This window comes from Saccostrea cucullata, unplaced genomic scaffold (assembly GCF_032062105.1).
Source record: "Saccostrea cucullata isolate Sc308-1 unplaced genomic scaffold, CSIRO_AGI_Scuc_v1 ctg101, whole genome shotgun sequence".
NCBI lineage: Eukaryota > Metazoa > Mollusca > Bivalvia > Ostreida > Ostreidae > Saccostrea > Saccostrea cuccullata.
This window is the reverse complement of record NW_026939309.1, coordinates 871,307-895,728: the sequence shown is the minus strand read 5'-3', so window position 1 is coordinate 895,728 and position 24,422 is coordinate 871,307. Positions and strand designations below refer to the sequence as shown.

At 34.7% G+C, this 24,422-nt stretch overlaps 1 protein-coding gene across 1 annotated transcript in view; it reads left to right on the top strand.

The window, feature by feature from the left end:
• The first annotated feature begins 1,300 nt into the window (after positions 1-1,300).
• Positions 1,301-24,422, top strand: part of LOC134252754 (SCY1-like protein 2) — a 54,999-nt gene continuing 31,877 nt past the window's right edge. Inside the window, exon 1 of the mRNA XM_062735258.1 lies at positions 1,301-2,102. Within this exon, the coding sequence (XP_062591242.1) occupies positions 1,953-2,102 (150 nt within the window). The 5' untranslated portion in view covers positions 1,301-1,952. The remainder of the gene's footprint in view (positions 2,103-24,422) is intronic.

Below are 24,422 nucleotides of genomic sequence, written 5' to 3'. Positions count from 1 at the left end.
AACGAGACCTATCGTGTGAGATTACTATTGTGCAGATACTAGAATGGATATGGATGTAGGCTAATATTAATAAAAAATAGATGTAAAAAATCCTTATTTAATTAGAAGAAATAGCAGTTGGAGAGAAAAATCAAATCAGGCGGGGTGTATAGAATATTTTCTTTCACACGAAACAAAGTCGAACACACTCTGCTATTAGTCTGTTATATATTTTATGACCCCGATATTTCAACCATCATCTATAAATCAATTTGATATAATTACAAAAAAAACTCTGTGTAAAATATATTTTTTAGATTTTATAAATGACTTTCATTTTCGCACATTCATTTTGCGGTTCGTCTTTCAATTCATGAACACCTTTATATTTTATAATGATACTTGCAATCAGTGGCATTAACTAGTTACATTAACAAGTATTTCTCTACAAGATATGAAAACTTTCTGGACCGCCTGTCTTTGAGTCCCTTTCTGGCGTTGAATCCTTTGAATTATGTCGCAATTTGAAGCATTTTATGTTCCTCTGAGGATGCTTATTTAGTAATAAGGTGAAGGAACAACCTTATTCTAATGTCTTCCATTAAAAGAACATTACAGAGAGCATGTTACTGCCACTCCCTCACAAAGAAATATTTTCTTATGATATCCATGGTCACTGAAAAAATTTATCGTCGTACTATTTCAAAATAATAGATATACAAACATTTCAGTAAAGCTTGTTTTTAATTCTCACAGGTTTTAATGCTGGAATTTGAACAATGCTTTACCCTTTTTGATAAAAAAAAAAAAGAAAGAATTGGTAGCATAAGTTCAATTTCAATTTATTCACTCAACCAATTAATGGTACATGAAGTTTTATGTACAATATATACAAAAACAATATACAAGATACACTTGAAATGGCGGAAATACATTCAAAATTTACAGTTATAACCAACAAAAATAATTATGGAGGACAGAGTTGCAAGTTCATATACTTATTTATGTAGCTGCATAGTTTTATTAAAACCTTGGAGTCAGCAGTTGATAGCAATTCTGAGAATTTGTAAAAATTTGCCCTATTACAATATTTACTAGCTTTCTTCTACATCTATAAAAGCGTAATATCAACTTTTAAAATGTCACTGTAATTATCAAAATCGCAATTTTCAGGTTTTTTTAATTTTTGCAGGGCACAATTCGTTCAATTGGAAAAAGCGCCAGTGAGTGCTTAAAGCTATAATATCGTGCAATATCGAGCCGGAGCTAGAAGTCAGCTGTGATTCGTTCTGATTCCATACATTGGTCACACCAGACTACTCAGCCAGGGGAGATTCGCGGCGGCGGTGCAGTACTGTGATCATCAGTAGATATACTGTTGTACAACCTGAATATTCCCTTCCGACATGGAACTGCACATGTTGACAAGACGTACTGATGTAGAACACTAGTATTTGCTTGTTTACTGATGCTAGAGATTTGGAGAAATAAGTCTCTGTTAGTACTCACGCGAATAGAATTTGAAATCAATAGCGATTTTTGCCGTGATATGCCTATAATGACAAGCAGGCAGATGATTCCGCACTCTCGTCCCCGCATTATGAAAGGTTCAATACAAATTTAACTATTGGATGGTGATCGCAGACTTCAGTCGTGTAGTTTCCCTTTAGAGTGTATGGACCCTCCCTTGGTGTCGGACTAAGTGGTCTTATTGTTTCCAAACCTCGTCCTTGGACTGTCAGTGATTGGAAAAACATGTCTGTAATCCTCTCTTACACCACTAACCGACCACAAATCTCATTTACCATTCTTGGAAAATTTTAATTATCCTCCTTTTTTCTAATGTTTGTTGATGTTCTTTGACGGCCTGCAAAACTGCCTTCTCTGGGGATTTATTTCAACAGACAGTCACATAGTGCCATGTGAGAGGATTACGTCTGAAGTACCCTTCTCTGGGACAGTGACCCAGCGCTATGGAAATGTTTTCTCTCATTAAAAACACCCTCGCGTCCGAGGACGCCAATCCGATCCACCGACTCTACAGGGTGGGACAACAGGTGGGGACAGGTGGACAGGAAATGTTGTGGCGGATCCATGAAGCAGAAAGCATCGAGGAAGAAAAGGTAAGTGTTGTCATCTTTTTTTCTTAATTGTCTGGAGTTTTGCACGGAAAACACCAACAAAGACTATTTTGTTCTCTCATTCGTTTGAACTTTATGGAGTTTTTTTTAAAAACTAAATACATGATTTTTTTTTCTGTATATTTTTATCTTTGACAATATAATGTAAAAATTAAAAAAAAATAATACGTTTATGATTCAAGGTATGATGAAAAAATCATGTGGGTAGTAACTTTATATATATATTTTACTACATAGCATTGTTCTAAAAAGAATTACACACAAGGATTTTACGATAGTTTCATCTGAGTATTGCATTGCGTTACTGAGATCAAAATCTATGGGATGAAGCTCACAATATACAGACTCAATTTGAAATCAAAATTAAGCCATCATTAGCAAACAGCCTGTGTTGGTTTTTCATGCTACTGCATTTTATTGCATGTTTTGTTGTATTTTACTCAGAGGATTGGTCTTCAGAGACAACAATTAACAAATGATTGAAGGTAAGTGTGGGGCAATACCAGAGCGAAGGATGAAGCATCCGCTGTGACATAAACTACATAGTGTCTAGATTAAACAAATACATTACTCATCTCCAAATAATAAAACAAATGTTAAAATTAATTTAAGACAATAAGCAATAGCTAAGGTGAAGTTCTTGACTTATCTTTAATGTATTTTCGTTAGTTCTATATGTTTATCTCTAAGCGTGCTCTCGTATTCTCATCAATAAAAACGGTGCTGAAATCGTTTTTGATACTGTGAACCTAGGCGTTGACCACAAAACAAGGAAAACAATATTTTTGTAGAATGAAACAGCAATTTTTTCTCCAGAAAATTGATAATTGATAGTAGGGGACTGAACTTCTACTCATTGAAATAAAGTGGAAACTGGATGCCGTTTTAAATTTACGCGTGTTCGATTTACCGGAAGTAATGCTAGAATAACGATGTTAAACCACGTCAACTACGTGTAATTACAGAACAGTCAATAAACGAATCCCTCATAAAAAGCCCCTTAATACGCGGTCCGGGAATCTAAGATCTGCCGTATTTATTCACATCAATGAATAAAATTCAGTAAATTTAACACCACTGAATAATTGAAAGTGTTAGGCAGTGAAAAAAGATGACCATAAAATATGCTCTTCATACAATGAAGAAAAAAAGATATAACAACTGATGAACTCAAATGATAAAGGTATATTCTTTAGTGTACTTATAAGATGTATATATCTACATATGGTTTTTATGATTATATTAAACTGTTTTAATATCTAACGTTGTAAAGAGTTAACCTTTCTTACGATATGTGATAACTTTGATCTGGTTTCTCTAAACGCTATATGTGATTGTGGTAACTCTATCAATATTCTGCCCGTACTTTAAAACGTGTAATTCCTTCGTATGCTTTTTTTCTGTAAAGATATTTTCAGTGTTATATGCGGGCAGCAAATACGACCGCCGTTTTCAATTACAAAGCAACGCTGTAATTATTCTTTAAATATGGTTCATCAACTGTTGCGAATTGCAGAGAAGAATACCAAGACACGCGAATCATTTCGTTCCGTCAAAATAGTGGTCAGCGGAAGTTCATTAGCTAAGTCTCTTAGTGGACGCATGGAAACGCTGTTTTGCGATACGTACGGACGCATATCGATATGTAGAGCTTTGAAAAGTACTGGTTGGTACAATCCGGCGGCAGACATTGATACAGTTAAGCACTGTAGTCTATATAAAAATAACCTGACCTACCGATTTTATCAGACTAGGAGAAATATGACCTAAAAGGGGTAGCTTGTGCTTGATTAAATACTGCTGGCATTACATTAACTACATCGTAGAATGCTTTGCACTGATTAATTATTTGTTTTTCCATCCCTTGCAAGAATTTTTACTAATATGAGACTTCACTGGATGCCGTTGAAGGGCTTTTAATTAATTTAGACCTATATTTGGTAAAAAGGGCCTTTGAGCAATAAGAGGCCTTTAGCGTGCCGACTCCTGTCAAAAAAGGAACGAGCTTTCTATTGGTTTTCGTGAGGGTAAAAGCTTTTTATGGTACTTGGCGTCGTAAAGCGGCAAAAACTTTGTAACGCACTGGGCACATTGCGTTAAAGTTTTGTAAAACACTGGGCGCATAGCAGGAAGAAGCTTTAGAGAAATTGGGTGCTTAAGAATAAGGAGCTTTATAGAGCACTGGACGCAAAGCAGTAAGAATCTTAGGAATGGGGAACTTTGTAGAATAGAGGGTGTAAGAAGCTTTGTAGCATTGGACGCAATGCTGTATATCGTTCTTAAAGCTTGACGCTTTACGGTTAAGAGTTTTGTAAAGCATTAGACGCATAATTTTAACGAGTTTTGTACGCAGTACATGGTTGAATGCGATGAAGATTTTTGTAAGGCACTGGACGCGTAGCTTTGTAGAGCGCTGTTTAGCAATGGGTGCAAAGAGTAAAGAACTAGACGCATAGCGGTTAGCATAGAGTAAAGCACCGGACGCATAAGAGCTACAGTACAGCACCAGACACTTAGCTGTAAAGAGCTTCATTAAGCATTGAACGCATATAAGAGCCCGGTGTAGCACTAAACACTTAGTGGTAAAGATCTTTATAAAGCATTAAACGCATATAAGAGCCCGGTATAGCACTGGGCGCTTAGCGGTAAAAAGCTTTATAAAGAATTGAACGCATATCCCAGATAGCAGGATGCTGTTGGACCTTTGTTGGGCCAACAATGCTCCTTATGTTGGGCCACCGTATGCATTCAACATTGGGCCATCGGTAATTTGCTCATCGGCCCTTAATCAATCCAACTTGTGGGCTTATTGTTGGGCCAATGTAACAGTTAATATCGGGCCACTGTTGGGCCAATGTATTCTTTCAATATTGGACAAACGTCATTTTTGTACAGTTGGGCCATTGTAAGCAATTAATGTTGGGCCAACGGTAATTTGCTCATCGGCCCTTAATCAAACCAACTTGTTGGCTTATTGTTGGGCCAATGTAACAGTTTATATTGGGCCACTGTTGGACCAATGTATTCTTTCAATGTTGGGCAAATGTCATTTTTGTACAGTTGGGAGTTGGGCCATTTCAAGCAATTAATGTTGGGCCAACGTAATTTGCTCATCGGCCCTTAATCAGACCAACTTGTTGGCTTATTGTTGGACCAACGAACGGATATTATTGAGCCATTGTTGGGCCACTTATTCTTTCAATATTAGGCAAACACCATTTTTGGACCAACGTTGGTTTGTATCTTATTGGATCTCCATCAGGACAACTCATTTGCTCTTCACTGGCTGGTCAATTGTCCTCAAAATTGAATAACAAACTATATATAATAAGGTTATCGTAGCTTTGTAGTACAGTTTAATGGTAAAAGCCCTTTAATACTATATATGCTAGATTAATAGTTTTTAAAACAATATTTCATAGAATTACCATCAACAAGTATTGCATTGTAAGTAGCTCTACATTAATTAAAGAAAACTTAGGGGAAAAAATCATAATATAAAATTAAATTATAACATACTTATATTTTATTGCTCAATGCATGAAGAAAACATTAATAAAGAACACAAAGTTGATGCTCACTTGAAGCGATACATGACTGTATACTCCCTCTCTGATGTAAATTTATGCACAAGTTCAGTAAATTGCAGATTGATAGCACGTCTAAAAAATAAACAAAGCCCTCCTGTTCTTAAAATAATACTATAATGAATCCAGCAATTTTGTTTACTTACACACAAAAATGTATCTGACATCTGCATTATGTTTGTTACCGACAAATAGACACAGAAAAGGTGAGAACTACAGGTATGTCACAGTATATTACAGGAAAAGTTAGGCACTGCCACGTTCAATCTGATTCCTCTCCTAAGTCTGCTCTTCTCTCTCCAGAGTCTCCTCATTCCCCTTCTTTTCTTCTCTGTCCGTTTCTTCCTCCCCCATCCCTGTCCGTGGCATACTTTAGCTTTGATTGTGTTCTCAATGTCTTTTTAGAATCTCCAGTAGCACTAAAATTGTAGTATTTGGTACTTAATATATTTGTTACTTTTCTCAGTAAAGAGTAAACATACAATTAAATTTACAAGTATATCACTATATTTTTAAGCTGTCAATTGAGGAATAACCCTCTTTTTTGTTTCATGGTGTGATTAAGCGATTAGCTTGCGTGATGAAGGCATTTATGCATAAAATGTTTACGCTTGATCATCATCACACCGATTTTGGTTCAATGTTGCTCCATATAACTCATTACTCAAAGTAAAATATTCAATCTAATTAAGGGGCAAATTATTTATTGTTTTAACTGTATCAAAACACATTTGTTATTTTATACTTTCATATATTTTTCTTGTATAGAAACAATAAATTTAATCACTGATAATTTATTTTGTTTTGATTTATATTTTAAGAATTTTAACAAGCCTTGTAAATTTATTTTAGCTAACTTGTATTTTCAAGAAGGATTAGTGGTAGATTTATTTCTAATTTTAGAGACTATCGAATTTGTTAATATACAGATTTGTAACAATTAAATGTTTATATATACACATTGGCCCACTGTTGGTCCAATATATATCAAGTCAGAATTGGGCCAATGAGCAAAATGACACTGGGTCAACGTCATTTGCCAAAATCGGCGCAATGTTCTTGTTGACGTTTGGCCAAGATTAGCCCAGTGTCGCATTAATTTGAACAATATTGTCGCAACGTTGGGCCAATATCTGTAGAAATAACACTCTACATTGGGCAAACGTTGGAACAACATATCGGGCCAACATTGGACCGATAAGCAAACTTACACTGGGCCAATGTCATTCGCCAACATTGGCTCAATGTAACCGATAACATTGGCCCAACGTTGGCCCAATGTTAGCATGCTATCTGGGACAGCGTTGACTCAACAGCACCTGGCCTCTGCACTGATTTACACAGATTTGTACACGATATCGTTTAAACTATAGACGTTAATTAAGCTGTGTCGAAGCAAACATATTATGAATAATTACAAAGTGGATGCAGATATACAAGGCACCAGTCTCGTTACGCTCGTGTCAGATTAAAAATGGCGCGGATATTACATTGTCTACCCATGATGCTCAACCAGATTCATGTTATATTGGGCCAACTTGGGGCCGATGCCAATACCCCAACAAATATTTTCTCTCATGATAATAGTTTTATGATATAACGCCAACAGTTAGCCCAACATTGGCCCCATTATACATAATCAACTACATATATCAATATTCCATCTTGGACCATTGTTGGCCCATTAAATGTAACCCAACAGCGATAATACAAACATAATGTAAGATTGGACCAACGATGTTCTGCTATCTGGGATTCACATCCTGTTCCTGAGAACTTTTAACTAACAATTATTCAGTCTTCTCGAAATTTTCATGAATACAACGCTCATGTAAAAAATCATAATTTTAAGCGTTTTATAACAAATAAATAAGCATGCACACAATTCAAAAAATAGAATAAAACACTCTTTGGTGCTGTGCTCACTTAAGTTCAAAGTTAACATGTTGAAAATATCATATTTAAACAAAAACAGTCATCCAATGAAAAGCAAGGACATAGAATATCCTCTTAATTATTTCAGAATGTGTATCTAAATTAATATTTGGAACCAACGTTGTCCCAACGTAAAGCTCAGCAGCTAATTATAAAATGACACCATCATTTAGTTGGCAGTATAATAATTGGACTTTATAAATATCCCATCTTTGAAACACCTAAACAAAAAAATACTCTTGCTAACATCGGGCCAACGTTGGGCCAACATTCTATTACCAACTTCATAAGACATTTCTTTAAGGGTGTATTACAAACATTCGGCCAACGTTGGGCCAACATACTACTACCAACTTGATTTGACGCATTCTTTACGGGTGTACTACAAACATCGGGCCAACGTTGGGCCAACATACAACTACCAACTTGATTTGACACATCCTTTACGGGTGTACTACAAACATCGGGCCAACGTTGGGCCAATATACAACTACCAATTTGAAAAGACACTTTATTTAAGGTTGTAATATATACATTGGGCCAACGTTAGGCCAACATCAGCACCCTTCCTTCCTTGGAAAGTAAAGTGAATGGAAATTGCTTATGTTGGACCAACGTTGGGCCAACAAAGGAATTCTGTCATGGTCGAGAAGGTTGACATGGTAACATTGGTCCAACGTTGGTCCAACGTTTTTCCCCCAACGCCAACCATACAACCTTTTACCAGTGTTGGCCCGACATGGTCATGCTATCTGGGATAAGAGCACGATATACATGTAATACTTGACGCTTTGCGGTAAAGAGCTATATTAAGCATTAAACGCATATCAGAGCCCGGTATAGCATTGAACGCTTAGCGGTAAAGAGCTTTATAAAGCATTAAACGCATATAAAAGCCCGGTATGGCACTGGACGCTTAGCGGTAAAGAGCTTTATAAAGCATTAAACGCATATCAGAGCCCAAAGTAGCACTGGACGCTTAGCGGTAAAGAGCTTTATTTCTGATTGACAATTTCTTTGTTGCTTTTGGAGATCAGATCTTCCAACAATCTATTGGAATTCCCATGGTTTCCAGTTGCGCCCCGTTATTAGCAGACCTATTCTTGTATTCATATGAAGCAAAATTTGTGAAAAATCTCATGCGTGAAAAGAAGAAAACACTTGCTTTGACCTTCAAATCGACGTTTAGATATGTCGACGACGTACTGTCAATTAACAATGATAATTCCCATTCTTATGTCGATACGATATATCCTGGTGAGCTTGAGATAAAAGATACCACAGAGTCTGAAAAGTCTGTTTCATATTTAGATATTTTACTTGAAAAAGACGTTAATGGTAATCTAACAACCAAGTTCTATGATAAACGTGATGGCTTGGTCTTTTCAATGGTCAACTTCCCTTACTTATGCAGCAAAATACCTTCATCACCTGCATTCGGGTATACATATCTCAGTTGATTAGATACGCAAGAGCATGCACTACGCATGAACAATTTCTAAAACGAAGTAAATTATTGACAAACAAGTTGATGAAACAAGAATTTCAGTAGTCTCGTTTAAAGTCATCATTTCGTAAGTTCTATGGTCGCTACAATGACCTTGCCAGCAAATACAATTTATTACTGAGTCAAATGCTGACTGACGTTTTTCTTACTAATTGTTAGTCCATTATTTACACACTGAATTGACGACGGATTTTTCCGTTATTTCCCGATCATGACAAGGAGCACACGGCGGGTGTGACCGGTCGGCAGGGAATACTCACTCCTACATGGCACCTGATCCCACCTCTGATATTTCGGAGTTCCGTGTTTGCTCTGCACCTATATTCTCAGACCAACATTATAAAGTTTTATGGAGTTTTGTTCTGGAATACTGTTCATTATTTCCATATGTTTCATAAAGAGCTAGTAAATCATTGAATGCATTGTGAATGTTATCCCGTAAAAGAAGGAACGAATACGGATATATAGGATTTTGTGAAGCATTGGATACAGGACAACTAAAAATCACAAAATGTATAATTGGCACATTAAGAATGCATATTTAGCCTTGAAACAACGAATGAGTGCGTTGTACTGCATAAGGGGAAAAGTGTTATTAAATTACCTTGGTCCATAGCTTTAATACTCTCTATAGAGAACCGGTTACTTACATTGTGGTCATGAAGAGCATTTAAAAGCAAGTTCGCACATCGATGTACATCTGATGTAACAAAGGAAACCGCACACAGAGTGGCTTAACAAAGATGAATGTATAACGGTGTCGATTTTGCATAACACTGGTTACATACAGGTCAAGGTCTTGAAAAGTGAATCAAAAAAGTTTTTGATACTAAGCTTTATAACAGTCTGGACGCATGATAATGTACGAAGAACAGAGTGATTTGTAAATCAGTTGTCGCATAGCGATAAAAAAGCTTAATAACTAAATGTTGAATATGTCGATAGAACTTCATGTAAAGAACATAGATATGGACGCAAAGGATGGTTAAAATATGTTTTCTAAAACAAAGAAATAGTAAAATCTCAAGACTGAACATGCTTCATCTTGCAGCATATAGAAAATGAAAGTCATTAAAACATGGGCATAGATAAGAGTTCAATATTCATTTTCGTCATATGCTTATAGATGATGTTTTCCTGTGCCATAATGAAATGTCATTAATATTCGACTAATCTCTTCCTCGGGAGATATTCTAATTCTTAGTTGATCACAGGAAGTCGATTATGTTCCAGTGTTATTTATAAACATTCTCAGACCAACAGTATAAAGTTAATACATCATGGTCCAATTGACAACAATTCGAAATGCACCATGCAAGTATATAATTAGCTTCTTATTGAATAAGACTCTCTGTCGTAGGCTTTGAAGCTTGAAAATTACAAATCGTTCACGTAGAAAACGGGGTGAAAATTGTGTTAACGATTTCTGTATAATAAAATAGGAATTCATTAGGGATATTCTAATGCATGGTATTTAGGAAAATTTCCAAAAGAATATCGATATGTAGAATAACTAAGACTTTTAGAGGCCCACCGAGTATGTATTGTTGTCGGAAAAACCTTTGATTTCCAAGCATCACTGCATACTCATCGCTTAGTGTTAAGATGAGGGGGGAATTATCTGAAAGTCTCGAAAAAGCAGCTCAATCAAGTTCCAAGCAAAAGTCACTGTAAAAATATTTCTGATGCTGAAAATCAAAAGAGAGTGACTTTCACTGAGCCCTGCTATTTCATACATGTTTGGCAGAATTAATTGGCGTTATTAAGTAAATTATAGGCCATTCTGGATATCTTAAGTGGTTTACTAAATCAGCAGTCTCACAATGGCTTTACTTCCGTTTCCTGTCTGGTATTGACATATTGGATAATGGCGGAGGTTAACCACCATACTCCGGAATTAATATGGCTGTTGATCCCGAGGTAAAATCTTTCTCTAAATTTGCATAGAGTTCCTCCTTCCATAAATCATGTGAATCACTTTTGTTTCTCTCAGGCCTTAATCATGCGGTATATTTGTCCTCAAAGGGATCAGAGTATGTCTAATTTCGCCACCGACTATATATGGAAAGTGTAATTCATCCGATTTAGGTTTAAGACGATCTTTGCAATCCCTAATTTTTTCTCAGTGAAAGAAGTTATCATTGCAAATAGTTTGAAAAGGAGAGCCACGTTTATTTTTAATCATATTTTTGAAAACAAAGAATAGTAAAATTCTCAGTTAACCTTGGATCGACTTTCGGTAAGGCGTGGCATTCTCGGCATTACATAATTAGCGTCTTAAATTTACACAACCTTCATTCATTGTTGAAGTATACATGGGCTAGAAATTCGGTGAATGTCAACGAGGGTAGCAAATATCCAATAACAAGGTCTCGTACGGCAAAGAGGTGGGACTTGAGTCGTCTCATCGTTGTCAACATCAATTTAAAGTTCCTAATGTTATTAATTTCTTAACCAATGAGAATCTATTCGCCATCTGACAGACGCTTGTGCTCCTTGTCATGACGCCGAGAATGCCACGCTTTACTGAAAGTCAAATGGTTAATTTGAGAATTGTTCTAAGAGTAGATGTGGATGAGAAATCCGTTTGAAGGTTTGATTTCTGCAAAAAGAAACGATTTTCAGCAAGTACTTTAATTAAGCCGAATGGTGACTGACGTTTTTCATATTAAGTTATTACATGATTATTTACACACTGAATCGTCTATGAATTTTTGTGTTTGCTTGACAAAGAGCACACGGTGGATGTGACCGTCGACATGGGTAGCTCACTCCTCCGTTGCACCTGATCCTACCTTCAATGTTTTAAATGTCTTTGTTTGCTCTGCCCACCGATTTGTATTGTTTAAATGGACTAAGAGCTTGAATACTGTTCGTTATTTCCGTATTTCTTTTAAATATGTCTCTGTTGGTGGCCAGCCTGCCCCCGAGGATACTTCAAGGATATAAAGCATATATTATATGTGCAGTCTTCAAATTTCCAGTTTTGATATTAAATTAACAGTTCATACGAAAATTGAAAGAACATGAAGTTTTTTTAGAGAAATATTTGAAGACTTTTCCGAATACAATGTCTTCTGTGTTCTGTGAAAGCTGTAAAACCTGTAATGTTTTACTAGAAAACATACAGACCAAAGCTTCTTTTTCAATAATTTTGGAAATCTTGTATTAATATATTAAAATTATTTCAAAAGATTATTTAAATTTGAAATTTTGACTTAAATCTGTATTCAGTTAATGGTCTTTGGGCCTGATCTCCAACAACTACGTAGATATATATTTAAATAAATATTTTAGTGAGGAGTAAAAAAAAGTTTTTAGAACAATATACTGGAACCAGTATATGTGTTACATAAAGTTTTAGAATTCACATTGTTATAGTTAGTTTTAAATTCTCTGAATTCTAAAACTTTAATGTAACATGTGTATCTTATTTTGTAAAGATTTTCATTAAGTTAAGGAACCCAGTATGGGTTTGGTAATTCAAATTCACTTTGATTGTTGGAAATATAACAATGCAGTATTTACTTTAAAAGAACTTTTGTTCCCTTACTAACCGTGTTTATACTGAACATGACGGAATTTTCTCTTTAGTCATGCATCATAACGTCATGAAATGGCCAATATTATCATATCCTGTAAATTCCTTTGAAAATGATCAAACGCTGAAGTATTTTTTTCTTTATTTATATAGAGCACAGTCTCTGATCCAAAATATGAAATTACATACTAAAAATCTGTTTCTGAAGATTATAAAAGTTAACATGTTTTATTTTTTGGATCATGTGCTCCGCTCATATTTTAATTATTTGCTGAAGTTTGTCAAGTACGCTTCTTTTCTACAAAATTCAAGAACATAGCATTTCACAAAGCCTGCTTTGCAATATCAGGATTCTCAAAGAAGAATTTGCTGTAGGAAATGAGAACACTTAGTCTATTCTTTATTTTGATATGTGAACTTGGACAGGATGATAGTCAATTAATTGATATAAAGACGGTCATTTTATTCAAAATGTGGACCTAGCTCTTTCGAATATACTGGTCGACACTGAAATTCTTATTTGATTGATTGTATGTTCTTTACGTCACATTCGAAAATTTAGAATTTTTCACTCACGTTAAATTGTCATCATATACCGGTAGGGCTTCAAATTTTGACCTTTAATCTTTTAAGTGAAAAGAATGAAACATTGCTATTGCCTTCAACTCCACATTTAGATATAACGACGACGAATTGTCAATTAACAATGGTAATTTCCATTGCTATGTCGATACGATATATCCTGGTGAGCTTGAGATAAAATATACCACAGGGTCTGACACATCTGTTTCATACTTGGATATTTTACTTGAATTTTTTTTAAATGGTAATCTAACAAGCAAACTCTATGATAAACGTGATGACTTTAACTTTTCAATATTCAACTTCCCTTACTTATGCAGCAATATACCTTCATCACCAGTATACGGGGTATATTTCTCACAGTTGATTCAATACGCAAGAGCATGCTCCACGTTTGTACAATTTCAAAAACGAAGTAAATTATTGACAAACAAGTTGATGAAACAAGAATATCAACAGTCTTGTTTCAAGTCATCATTTCGTAAGTTCTATTGTCGATACATTGACTTTGTCTACGAATACAATTTATCATTGAGTCAAATGCTGACTGACGTTTTTCATACTAATTGTTAAACCATTATTTACACACTGGATTGTCGACGGATTTTTCCGTTATTTCCCGATCAGGACAAGGAGCACACGGCGGGTGTGACAGGTCAGCAGGGGATGCTCACTCCTCCATGGCACCTGATCCCACCTCTGATGTTTTTGGAAGTCCGTATTTCCTCTGCTCCTATTCTGGATTGTCGACGGATTTTCCCGTTATTTCCCGATGTGACAGGTCAGCAGGGGATGATTACTCCTCCATAGCACTTGATCCCACCTCTGATTTTTTGGAAGTCCGCGTTTCCTCTTCTCCTATTTTAATTGTCTTGTGGACTTTTGAGCTTGGATACTGCTCGTTATCTCCGTATATTTCATTGGCATTAAGGGCCATTGAGCAGTAAGGGATCTCTATCGTGCCAATGTCTACCGGTACAAGAGGCCTCGGTTTTCAAGGTCTCATCTGATGTACCCATAACATTCACTGCATAGTGCCGTAACATACGCAGTTTTTCACGTCATTGTTGTCAATTGAAATTCGAGCTTTTTGGACAATATTTCAATGATAGTTTTAGAATTTGAAGTGAAAGGTCTCATGTAATGTTCACCAGTTTTTCAAAAGTTCGTTATAACTAAAAGCAGCGTCGGTTTTTTCACGTAGAAATATAAAGTGTTGGTATCATTATCAGAGGAAGATCCGTGTGACCACAGATAATGCATTATGTTGTTAGAAACATACTTTGGCTGGTTCTTTGTTGATAAGGAGAAATGGAAACAGTAAAAGAGATCCACTGCGTTTTCTAAATGGACGGAAAGTAACGAATCATTGCAGAGAAATGAGAAAATGTCATTGGTCAAACTAAGCGGAGAGTAACATGAGAACCATAATGAGTCGGTCGTCAGGGGGATAGCCTGTGGCTTTATCTGCTATAAAATCGTTTTCTTATGGTCACCATTTTTCACTGTTCAGATTCACAATCTATGTCATTATTTCTTCCTTTATCTCATCTTACATTTTTTGTAACATCGCTTTTCTGGTTATTTTATAACATGGTAGAACATATTATAAGGTATTACGAACTAGAAAGAGTTATTTAGATGTTGCTTGTTCATTGTTGTTATATTAAGTTTATATGCTTTATCATTTTACATAGAAGAATAAATTAACAAGGTATGTATGAAACACTAATTTCCCCGAATGGTAATTAACGTATGAATATTTTTCTAAAGTAGGTTAAACTCTTATTGAAGGTAAAAGTCACGAGTAAAAAAATTTCGGTTCCCAAAGAAATGTCTTGTCACAAGATTAAAACGTGCGAAATATGAAAGCTCTCTTGTCAACCGTTCGGGAATTGTCCAAGGTTTACGGACTTAAAAAATACTCTGAAGCCAAGTGCATAATGCCAAAATATTTGTCTTGCCAGAAATACACCTGTGAAATATGGAAACCCTGCCACAACCATTCATTGTAATGATCAAGATTAAAATTTGAGTAACTTCTTTTCAAAAAGAGGACAAACACCAAGGTAAAAGTCATGAGTTCAAAACTGATGGCACTCAAAAAAAGACTTATTACAAGAAATACACAGGTAAAATATGAACACACAAGCACCAACCGTTCTAAAGTTATGCTCATAATGATGGAAAGTGCATCGTTAAATATTTATAGCTCTCAGAATTTCAGACTTCCCGCACGTATCGTAACGATTACTATCATGACGTAAACATGAAAACAAATATTGCGCAACAATGTAAACAGGAAATAAACTTTCTCTTTATCCCGAGATAAGGCGTCGCTGATGTCGGTAATGACTGTATAATCTGGTCCAAATGAAGACAGGCTGGTATAGGAGATAGGTAATTGGATATGTATCTGGATGATGTACAATATGTCGCTCTATGCCTGCGTGAAGTCCAATATGTCGGAATATGACAGATCCGCGGGATGATGGATGGCAAAATACTCTCCCAGGGGATTATGTTACTTTGAGCAAAGTATTGTATAAATATTTTACTTGTAAATATTTTAACGGTTAGATAAACATACTCAATGTTGGAAATAGTGATTAAATACTAGCGATCATTTAAAAAAAAAAAGACATTAATTGTAAAAGAAATCTGATAGATGCAACAATAATCAAACGATTAAAGTAAAAAGATAAAAAAAAAATAATAAAACTTCACGAGAATGAAATATGGAGATAATGAAAATCATTTAAGCTCAATAAGTCCATTCAAACAATAACAATCAGAGCACACCAAACACGGACGTCCAAACATCAGAGATTGGATCAGGTGCCATGAACAGGAGAGCATCCCCTGTCATCTGGTCACTCCCGCCGTGTGCGCCTTTTAATGTTCAGGAAAACAAATCCGTGGACAATTCACTATGAATATAATGGCCTAACAATTAGTAGGAGAGACGTCAACATCGAATGAATGATAGAATAAATTGGCTGACAGGGCCATTGTATCGACCATAGAACTTGCAAAAGAACATCACAAAGAAAGAATGTGTTAAAATTTATCTTGCTAAATTTAGATCAACCATTATTTCCGAAGACTCATGCATTGCAAGATCAGGAGTGATCTATTTTAAGAGGAAAATCTACAATAATTGTTGTCAAGCCAATAGATTGCAGCATTCCTACATGATTATATACATGTATGAATTAATTTTATAAGGAACACAGTTTCTCTTATAGACAAATTCCCAAAGAAAGGGTTGGAATTTGGAAGGTTTTTATGAATTTTCTCTTCAAAATACATTCCAGATACATTACAATATATATGATGTGGGGCAAATGGAAACTGTTACTTATAATCTTTATGAAAGTGATGAGGTTTCATTAAATTTCCCTATCATATTACTATTCCCATTCCTTTCCTATATTAAAAAAAATATAAATTATTACTCTAGAAGTCGGATATCATATTCTATAGTTTCAGTCATTTCTCGGTACAACAATGATCAGAGTTCTACCGTAATGAGAAATACCGAGAACTCAGAACTCTGGAAGACGCTTTATAAATCGTTATTACTAGGAAGGCTTTGTAACAGTACAATGACTAGAACAACAGAGCTGAGAATTGTATGAATTTATTGTTGGACATTAAATATTTATCCATTTTATAGCAGGTTTAATGTTATTGGATATAATTGCAGAATGCTGATCTAAGATTATACTGGATGTTCGATTTTCGATTTTTTTTAGCATGTAAATCTAATTACAAATGCCTAAGTCTTAATATTCAAGAAACTGAGAGTATTCGTTATTGATTCCATCTTTAAATCGACCAGTTTGAAAACAATCAGGCATATGTACATTATTCATGAGATGATATACAGATTTTCAAAGAATAATCAGATGAAAGCATTCTCAAAACAGCATTGCTTAAATGTGTTTCGTTTCATTTAACAGAGATGTTACTGGGAAGAAACACGTGACTCTTTATCAGGTAGAATCTTAAAGAGCAAAAGAAAAAATCTTTTTGAAGTTAATTTACTTATCACAACAATTGTTATAGAGAGAAAATGGCTAAATCGGAGGTACACATAACACGCTGACTAATAGGCGGGAAACTTTGTAGTGAGATGAAATATATAGCAGTGTCCACTTTCCGTAGACACCTTGTTTAGATACAGATGTGATAAAACATCCTCTGTAAATACTACTAACATAAAACTTAAAAGTATAAGCACATCCACGTTTTATCTTCTCCTTTATTTCAATGAAATTCTATTGCTGTTTATCTTGAGCAATTAACACATTTTACTTCTAAACTAGTAAGATCTTGTTTTTAAAGCCATCTGTCTAAAATATGTTTAAGATGTTTTCAAGGCAATTTCATCAGAAGTGATGTACAGATCGATTATGCAATATTTCATTTTCTTACTACAGTACTCCAAGATTGCAAATCATTGGTGAAACTACCTCCCCGTATAAGAAACAGAGGAAAGCATTTTATTGTTTAAACAAATGCTACCATCATAAAAGTATACATTAATGCTACACACTCATTTGTTTACCATTTATATTTCTCTTGAATTTAGAGCTTTGTATTTTCGAAATTTTGATTAACTTAAAAGTTCAGCGTTCGCATTTTCATTTCAATCTTTTAAAGAATTTCAATCTAAGATATTTTTGCTCCAACGCCAGGGGACCTGAGTAATCACGTTGCCGTTGGTCGGCAATGTATTGACTCAGGTCCCATGACGTTTTGAGGATGCACGAGTCTCGTTTAAAGTCATCATTTCGTAAGTTCTATGGTCGATACAATGACCTTGTCAGCAAATACAATTTATCATTGATTCAAATCCTGATTGTCGTTTTTCATACTGATTTTGGGTCATTATTTACACACTGAATTATATACGGATTTTCTTCTAGAAGCACACGGTGGGTGTGACTTGTCAGCAGGGGATGCTCACTCCTCCATGGCACCTGCTCCCACCTCCGATGTTGCTCTGCTTCTATTTTGTATTGTTTTATGGACTTTTAGCTCGAATACAATCTCCACCTATTTCATGAAAATGTCCATTTCAGTGATTCTATACATACAAACAGGATCTAGAAGGAGTGAAGTCATGTACGTGCAACTTTCGTCTTATCACACTGTTGTTGATAGTCTATTGACAGTGACCGATCTGGTCACTTATCTATTTCCATCTTCTCTGTAGACGATAGGACTAGAATGAAGTTATCTCCCTTCTCTGTACATTTTCATACGTGGGATCTCCTGATATTTAACTGAATCTTGATCTTGATCCTGATCTTAAATACCCGGTAATCTTAAATAATCTTAGATAATAATGATCTTGATCTTGATGTTCTCTTTCATTTCATTGCCATTTTATAATTTCTTCTCTTTCATATAGTAAAAATGTATAGTAAAAAATATGCTATAGTAAAACTGGAACTGGCAAATTTTCTTTTCTGGATATTGGTCATTTGTAGACTTTGCTAAAAACCATTCAGATTGTACACACAAGTTTTCTGAAGTCGATGTCAAAAAAAGTTTCTGATGGGAAATATCTATGCGTTCTTTGGAGACCAGGTTTTCCAGCAATCTGTTGGAACCCCTATGTACTCTACATTTGCCCGTTGTTATTAGCAAACCTTCCCTGTATCCCTTTGAAGCAGAATTTATTCATAAACTTTTACATGAACAGAAAAAAGTCTCTTGTTGTGGCCTTCAGTTTGACGTTTAAATATACTGAGGAAGTTTTATTAATTAAAAATATTTATTTTAATTCCTACTTGATTCGAATAATCCCTTTAACTCAAAATAAAAATATACAGAGTCGGGCACATATTTAATATTCGGATATTTTACTTGAAAGTGACATCTTTGGTAGCATTATGCTACTCAAGTAAACATTAACACTTCCACTCTTCTATGCCAAATTAATTTATTTACAGCAATATACCATTGATTAAGTGATAAAAGTGTAAGTGTCTCAGTTGATTCCATACTGCGTACGAACAATTTGTGTAAGGAGACAACAAGTTGATGATGCAATGTTTTGAAAAGTCACGATAAAATTTAATATGCAAATTCTTTGGATGATATAATTACCATGTTAGCAAATACATCTTTTGTTAACGTATTCCAAACCTTAATAGCAATGAAATTGAATAAATAACAGATTTTGGGGGGTTGAATGTTCCGTATACTTAGTCATAATTCCCATTTATGCCTACTAAGAGTTGAATGAGTCTTTATTTATGTCATTGTTCTTTTCTCAAACAAATTTCAATCTGCCCTGGACCATCTTTTAGAAAATCGGTTGTCCTCTCCCGACCGACTGACTTAAAACAGACAGTTCAAAACTTTTCCTTTTACATTCCATGACACGATATTTTTTTTCTTTTTATTCCTCTTATCCCGTCAAAAAATGTTGAAATTTTCTAGGGGAAAAATTTCTTCATCTATATACCCACCCAATAATTTAACCCTGAGTTGGGAGAGGGCAAACAAACATTATGTTAAAGATGGCCCTAATGCAAATTTTTGCGAATTATCATCCTCAATTTAAGTCTTCTTTTTAGAGTCTGTAATTTGTACTAAATTTCAATATTTTTTTTGTTGGAAAACAACATGCAGGCCTATACAATTTCGGTTCCATAGGAAGTCTTTATATCCAGCCTGTTAATTGATACAAGATCTGTAGAGATTTATGACCATTTTTTTTTTACCTTCAACTTACTCTGAATTAAAAAAAAATAACCTCCAAATAATTTTATTCTCAATATCAGTGTTGCTTTAAAGATGCTGTTAAAGGCGATTAATTTTCTTCATTGGAACAGTATACCAGTATATAGAGTAGAGTGATGCTGTTTGGTTTCTGAAACTGGGCAGTCAATATACAAGTCTAGCTACTATGTTTATTATCCGAGCGCTTACTTTATTGATAAAAATGTTCTTTCCCAAATGAAGATAAGGCGATTTCCTCATATTTTTAGCAATTAATTACCTTAGCTAGAGATAGATGCATTTCAAGTAAGTTGCATCGTAAATAAGTATTTGAGTTTTAATACACCAGTAATGACACGTGCAATTACAAAATGTCTAAAATGCCCTGTGCAAAAAAATCATACAGAATTGCACTCGACCTGTTGAACATTCAGTTGAACTTTGGATCTGCAATTGAAGGTAACATCCAGTACCAATATAGTCCCTTTTCTTTGAGCACTTTCTTTTTGCAATACCTTTCATGTTAAATTCTAATGCAGTCTTTGATGTATAGAGGCGAACTCTTGGTAATATTTGTCAATTAATAAAACTTATTTGCATAAAAGGGGGATAGAAATTGTAAATAAAGGCTGACTTCATTGAAATATCTCAAGAAAAACTGGAAGCCCCCTAACATAGGGTTAGGGCTAACCTAGGCTGGAACATGGCTTCGGAGGTCACACTTTTAACACAGGCACATTCAGGGGGTGGGTAAATCCTTGTCCTCTCCGAGTCAAATTTACTTGATCATATCGAAGGTGTGAATTTTGAATTTAATAGCACGCTTAAAGCCCTCATAATTTTATTTCCTGTGTATATAGTTTTTAATATAAGAAATCATATACATATGAAAAAAAGAACAGAATTCGAGCTCAAAAGTCCGTAAATCAATACAAATTATAAGCAGAACAATCAAGGACCTCTAAAACGTCAGATGCCATAGCAGAGTGAGCATCCCCTGCCGACCGGTCACATCCGCCGGAAAAATCCGTCAACAATTCAGTGTGTAATGAAACATATGGAGATAACTAACAGTATTTCCAAAACATCACAGGTGGGATCAGGTGCCATGGAGGAGTGCGCATCCACTGCCGACCGGTCACAACCGCCGTGTGCTCCTTGTCATGATCGAGAAATAACGGGAAAATCCGTCGTTAATTCAGTGTTCAAATAAAGTATGAAAAAGTCAGTCAGCATTTGACTCCATGATAAATTAAATTTGCTGACAAGGTCATTGTATTGACCATAGAACTTACGAAATTATGATTTGAAACGAGACTGCTAATATTCTTGTTTCATCAACTTGTTTGTCAATAATTTACTTCGTTTTAGAAATTGTTCATACGTAGAGCATGCTCTTGCGTATCAGATGAACTGAGATATCATATATAAACTCCGTATGCAGGTGATGAAGGTATATTGCTGCATAAGTAAGGGAATTTGACAATAGAAAAGTTAAAGCCTTCACGTTTATCATAGAGCTTGGTTGTTAAATTACCATTAACGTCTTTTTCAAAGTAAAATATCCAAATAGAAACAGATGTGTCAGACTCTGTGATATCATTTATTTCAAGTTCACAAGGATATATCGCATCGACGTAAGAATGGAAATTATTATTGTTAATTGACAATACGTCGTCGATACATCTAAATATCGAGTTGAGGGCCACAGCAAGTGTTTTCTTCTTTTCACGCATAAGATTTTGGATAAATTCTGCTTCACATGAATACAAAAATAAGTCTGCTAATAAAGGGGGCGCAATCGGTACCCTTGGGATTTCCAATAGACTGTTGGAAGTCGTCTCCAAAAACCACATAGATCAGAAACTCAAGCATCTTTTTGATGTCAACGTCAGAGTACTTGTATGTGCAATCAGAATGATTTTTGAACAAAATGATTTTGCAAATGACCAATGACAAGGTAAGTAAATTTACAAGTTCCATTCTGATAGAAAAAGTAGCTGTCAATGATATCAAAAAGCCTGGACTTGTTGTGTATAAAGTTGAAGAGTCGTAAGTTTTTAAGCTGTTGATTTTGGTAATTTCAAATTGTTTCAAAGATCCTTGGAAGTTTTAAGTATCCACATCTGATTTACACCACTTCTTGAATATATAATTGCACAGTACTCTTGAAGTTTCTCCTTCACAACTGTTAATATCTTGGTGAGGAGTGAAGAAAGAGACTTGGTTGAACATTTACTAGAACCCGGTATGTATCTTTGTTTGTAAGGATTCTTATAAAGTTTCGGAATCCACTAGATATTTATGGTAGTTCAAATTCATTTTGGTTCTTTGGGATATTAAAAATATTTAAAACTGACATATGATTTTGAAGAATTTCTTCCTTAGAAAGGGAACAATGAGTATAAGTTGGATTACAACTTGTAGAATTAAATTCAAGTTCCTAAAATAGAATTTATATAATGAGCCTTACAAACGAAGACAATATTGTCAATATTGTTACCTGCTTTGTCAGCAGGGACCAGTACGTACTGATCATGTTATCTAATTATTTTTTTCATTTCTGGATTAGTGAATACAGAAGGATATTTGGTTTTCATATTACCCCTCTCTCATTTAGTACGCGATTTTAATGGCCTAACAATTAGTATGAGAATCGTCAGTTCACATTTGATAGGTTGTATTTGCTGACAAGGTCATTGTATCGATCATAGAACTTACGAAATGATGACTTTTAATGTGACTCATGATATTCTTGTTTATCAACTTGTTTGTCAATAATTTACCCCCGCTTTAGTTCAGACGTAGAGCATGCTCCTGCGTATCTAATCAACTGGGAGATCCCGTATGCAGGTAGGTGATGAAGGATATTGCTGCTTAAGTAAGGGAAGTCGACGATCAAAAAGTTAAAGTCGTCACGTTTATTATAAAGCTTTGTTTTCTTTTGTCGTCTTTTTCTAGTTAAAGATCCAATATGAAAAAGTTGTAACGTTTACTTTGAGAAAGTCATTTATCTTTCATTTTGAGCAAGTAACATAACTTAATGTATTTTAAAATTATCTTGCTCATTTGTGTCCTTCTTCAACCAAGAGAAATCTCTATATAGACAAAGATAGTGCTGTAGGCCTAAATGTAAAACAGATAATTCTATTGCTTTAACAAATCTTTGGTTGTGTTCAGAAAAACCAAAATGAATTGGTGTACACGTTAAACTAAGATTGTAACTAATTTGTATCTAGTGGAGGTGCAATAATTATTGAAAAGTAAGTTGCAAAATGAGAGCATAAGATCACTCGAAATTATAGATCGTAATTTGTCAGCTTGTTATTTAATCATAGTGGTAAAGATTTAATCACATCCTATTATTAAATGCAAAAAAAAACTTTGAACCAGAAAATCTCCTCTCGGGACCAAATATTATAGAGTTTTTTTGAAGTCAAAAGATGAAGAGAGAAGTGCAAATACATTACTGAAATAGTTGGTTTGTTCTCATTCTAGATAGTCCTCATTCACACCGCCTGCTTGATTTTATGTATGTTATTGCTACTCATGTACGAGGGACGTTCAATAAATAATGTCATCAGCTCGATGACGTACAACATAGAAATCATATATGCCATTAAGCTTGACTTTCTCTAATTATTAAATCTTTAATGATATGATAACAGTTTATGCGACCACTTTTCATCACATAGTTCCATTGTGAAAAGCTGGAAAGCAAGGGCTAGTTGAGACACTGCATTTAGAATGAATAGCCAAGAATCAGTAAAGTAGAGTGAACGCTCCATTAAAGCTGCTGTAAAACTTGTTCAGAATCCCAAAGATATATTAACTTAAATATGTGAAATTTACAGCAACCAATGTCTGTTTTATACACAAATGAGCAGGTGCATTTCAATGAACAAAAATGATATAATGGTCATCAAAAATGGGTACCTTCCTTGGCGACAAGCACATAAACAACCGATGTATATTTGCAAAAATTCAACAAATTATCACTGAGTATGTTTAATTGACTTTAAGACACATAATAAATTTGATAGACATCATTTTGGGGAAGTTCACACTGTTTTTAAGAAATATTTGATAGTAAAAAAGTTTAATACTCAAAGGTCACCCAATATTTTGAAAAATGAGTGAAAACGACAGCATGTAGGAATATCTAGCCAATTATTTTAAAAAATGAAAAATTGTACTTATCCATGTTTGTCTGAAATTCAAACAGATAATAAAACTTGAATCCATTTTGCTTTAAACCCTCAAAACAAATTTACAATGAGATACACTTGACAAAACAGCAAAGGCCTGAAAAGAGCAAGAATAGCAAGAGCACAAAAACAGTTTTTTTTATATGCTATTTTCTTAAATATCAGTGGTCTTGTTTTTTTAAATTCTTATTGGGGGAGTAA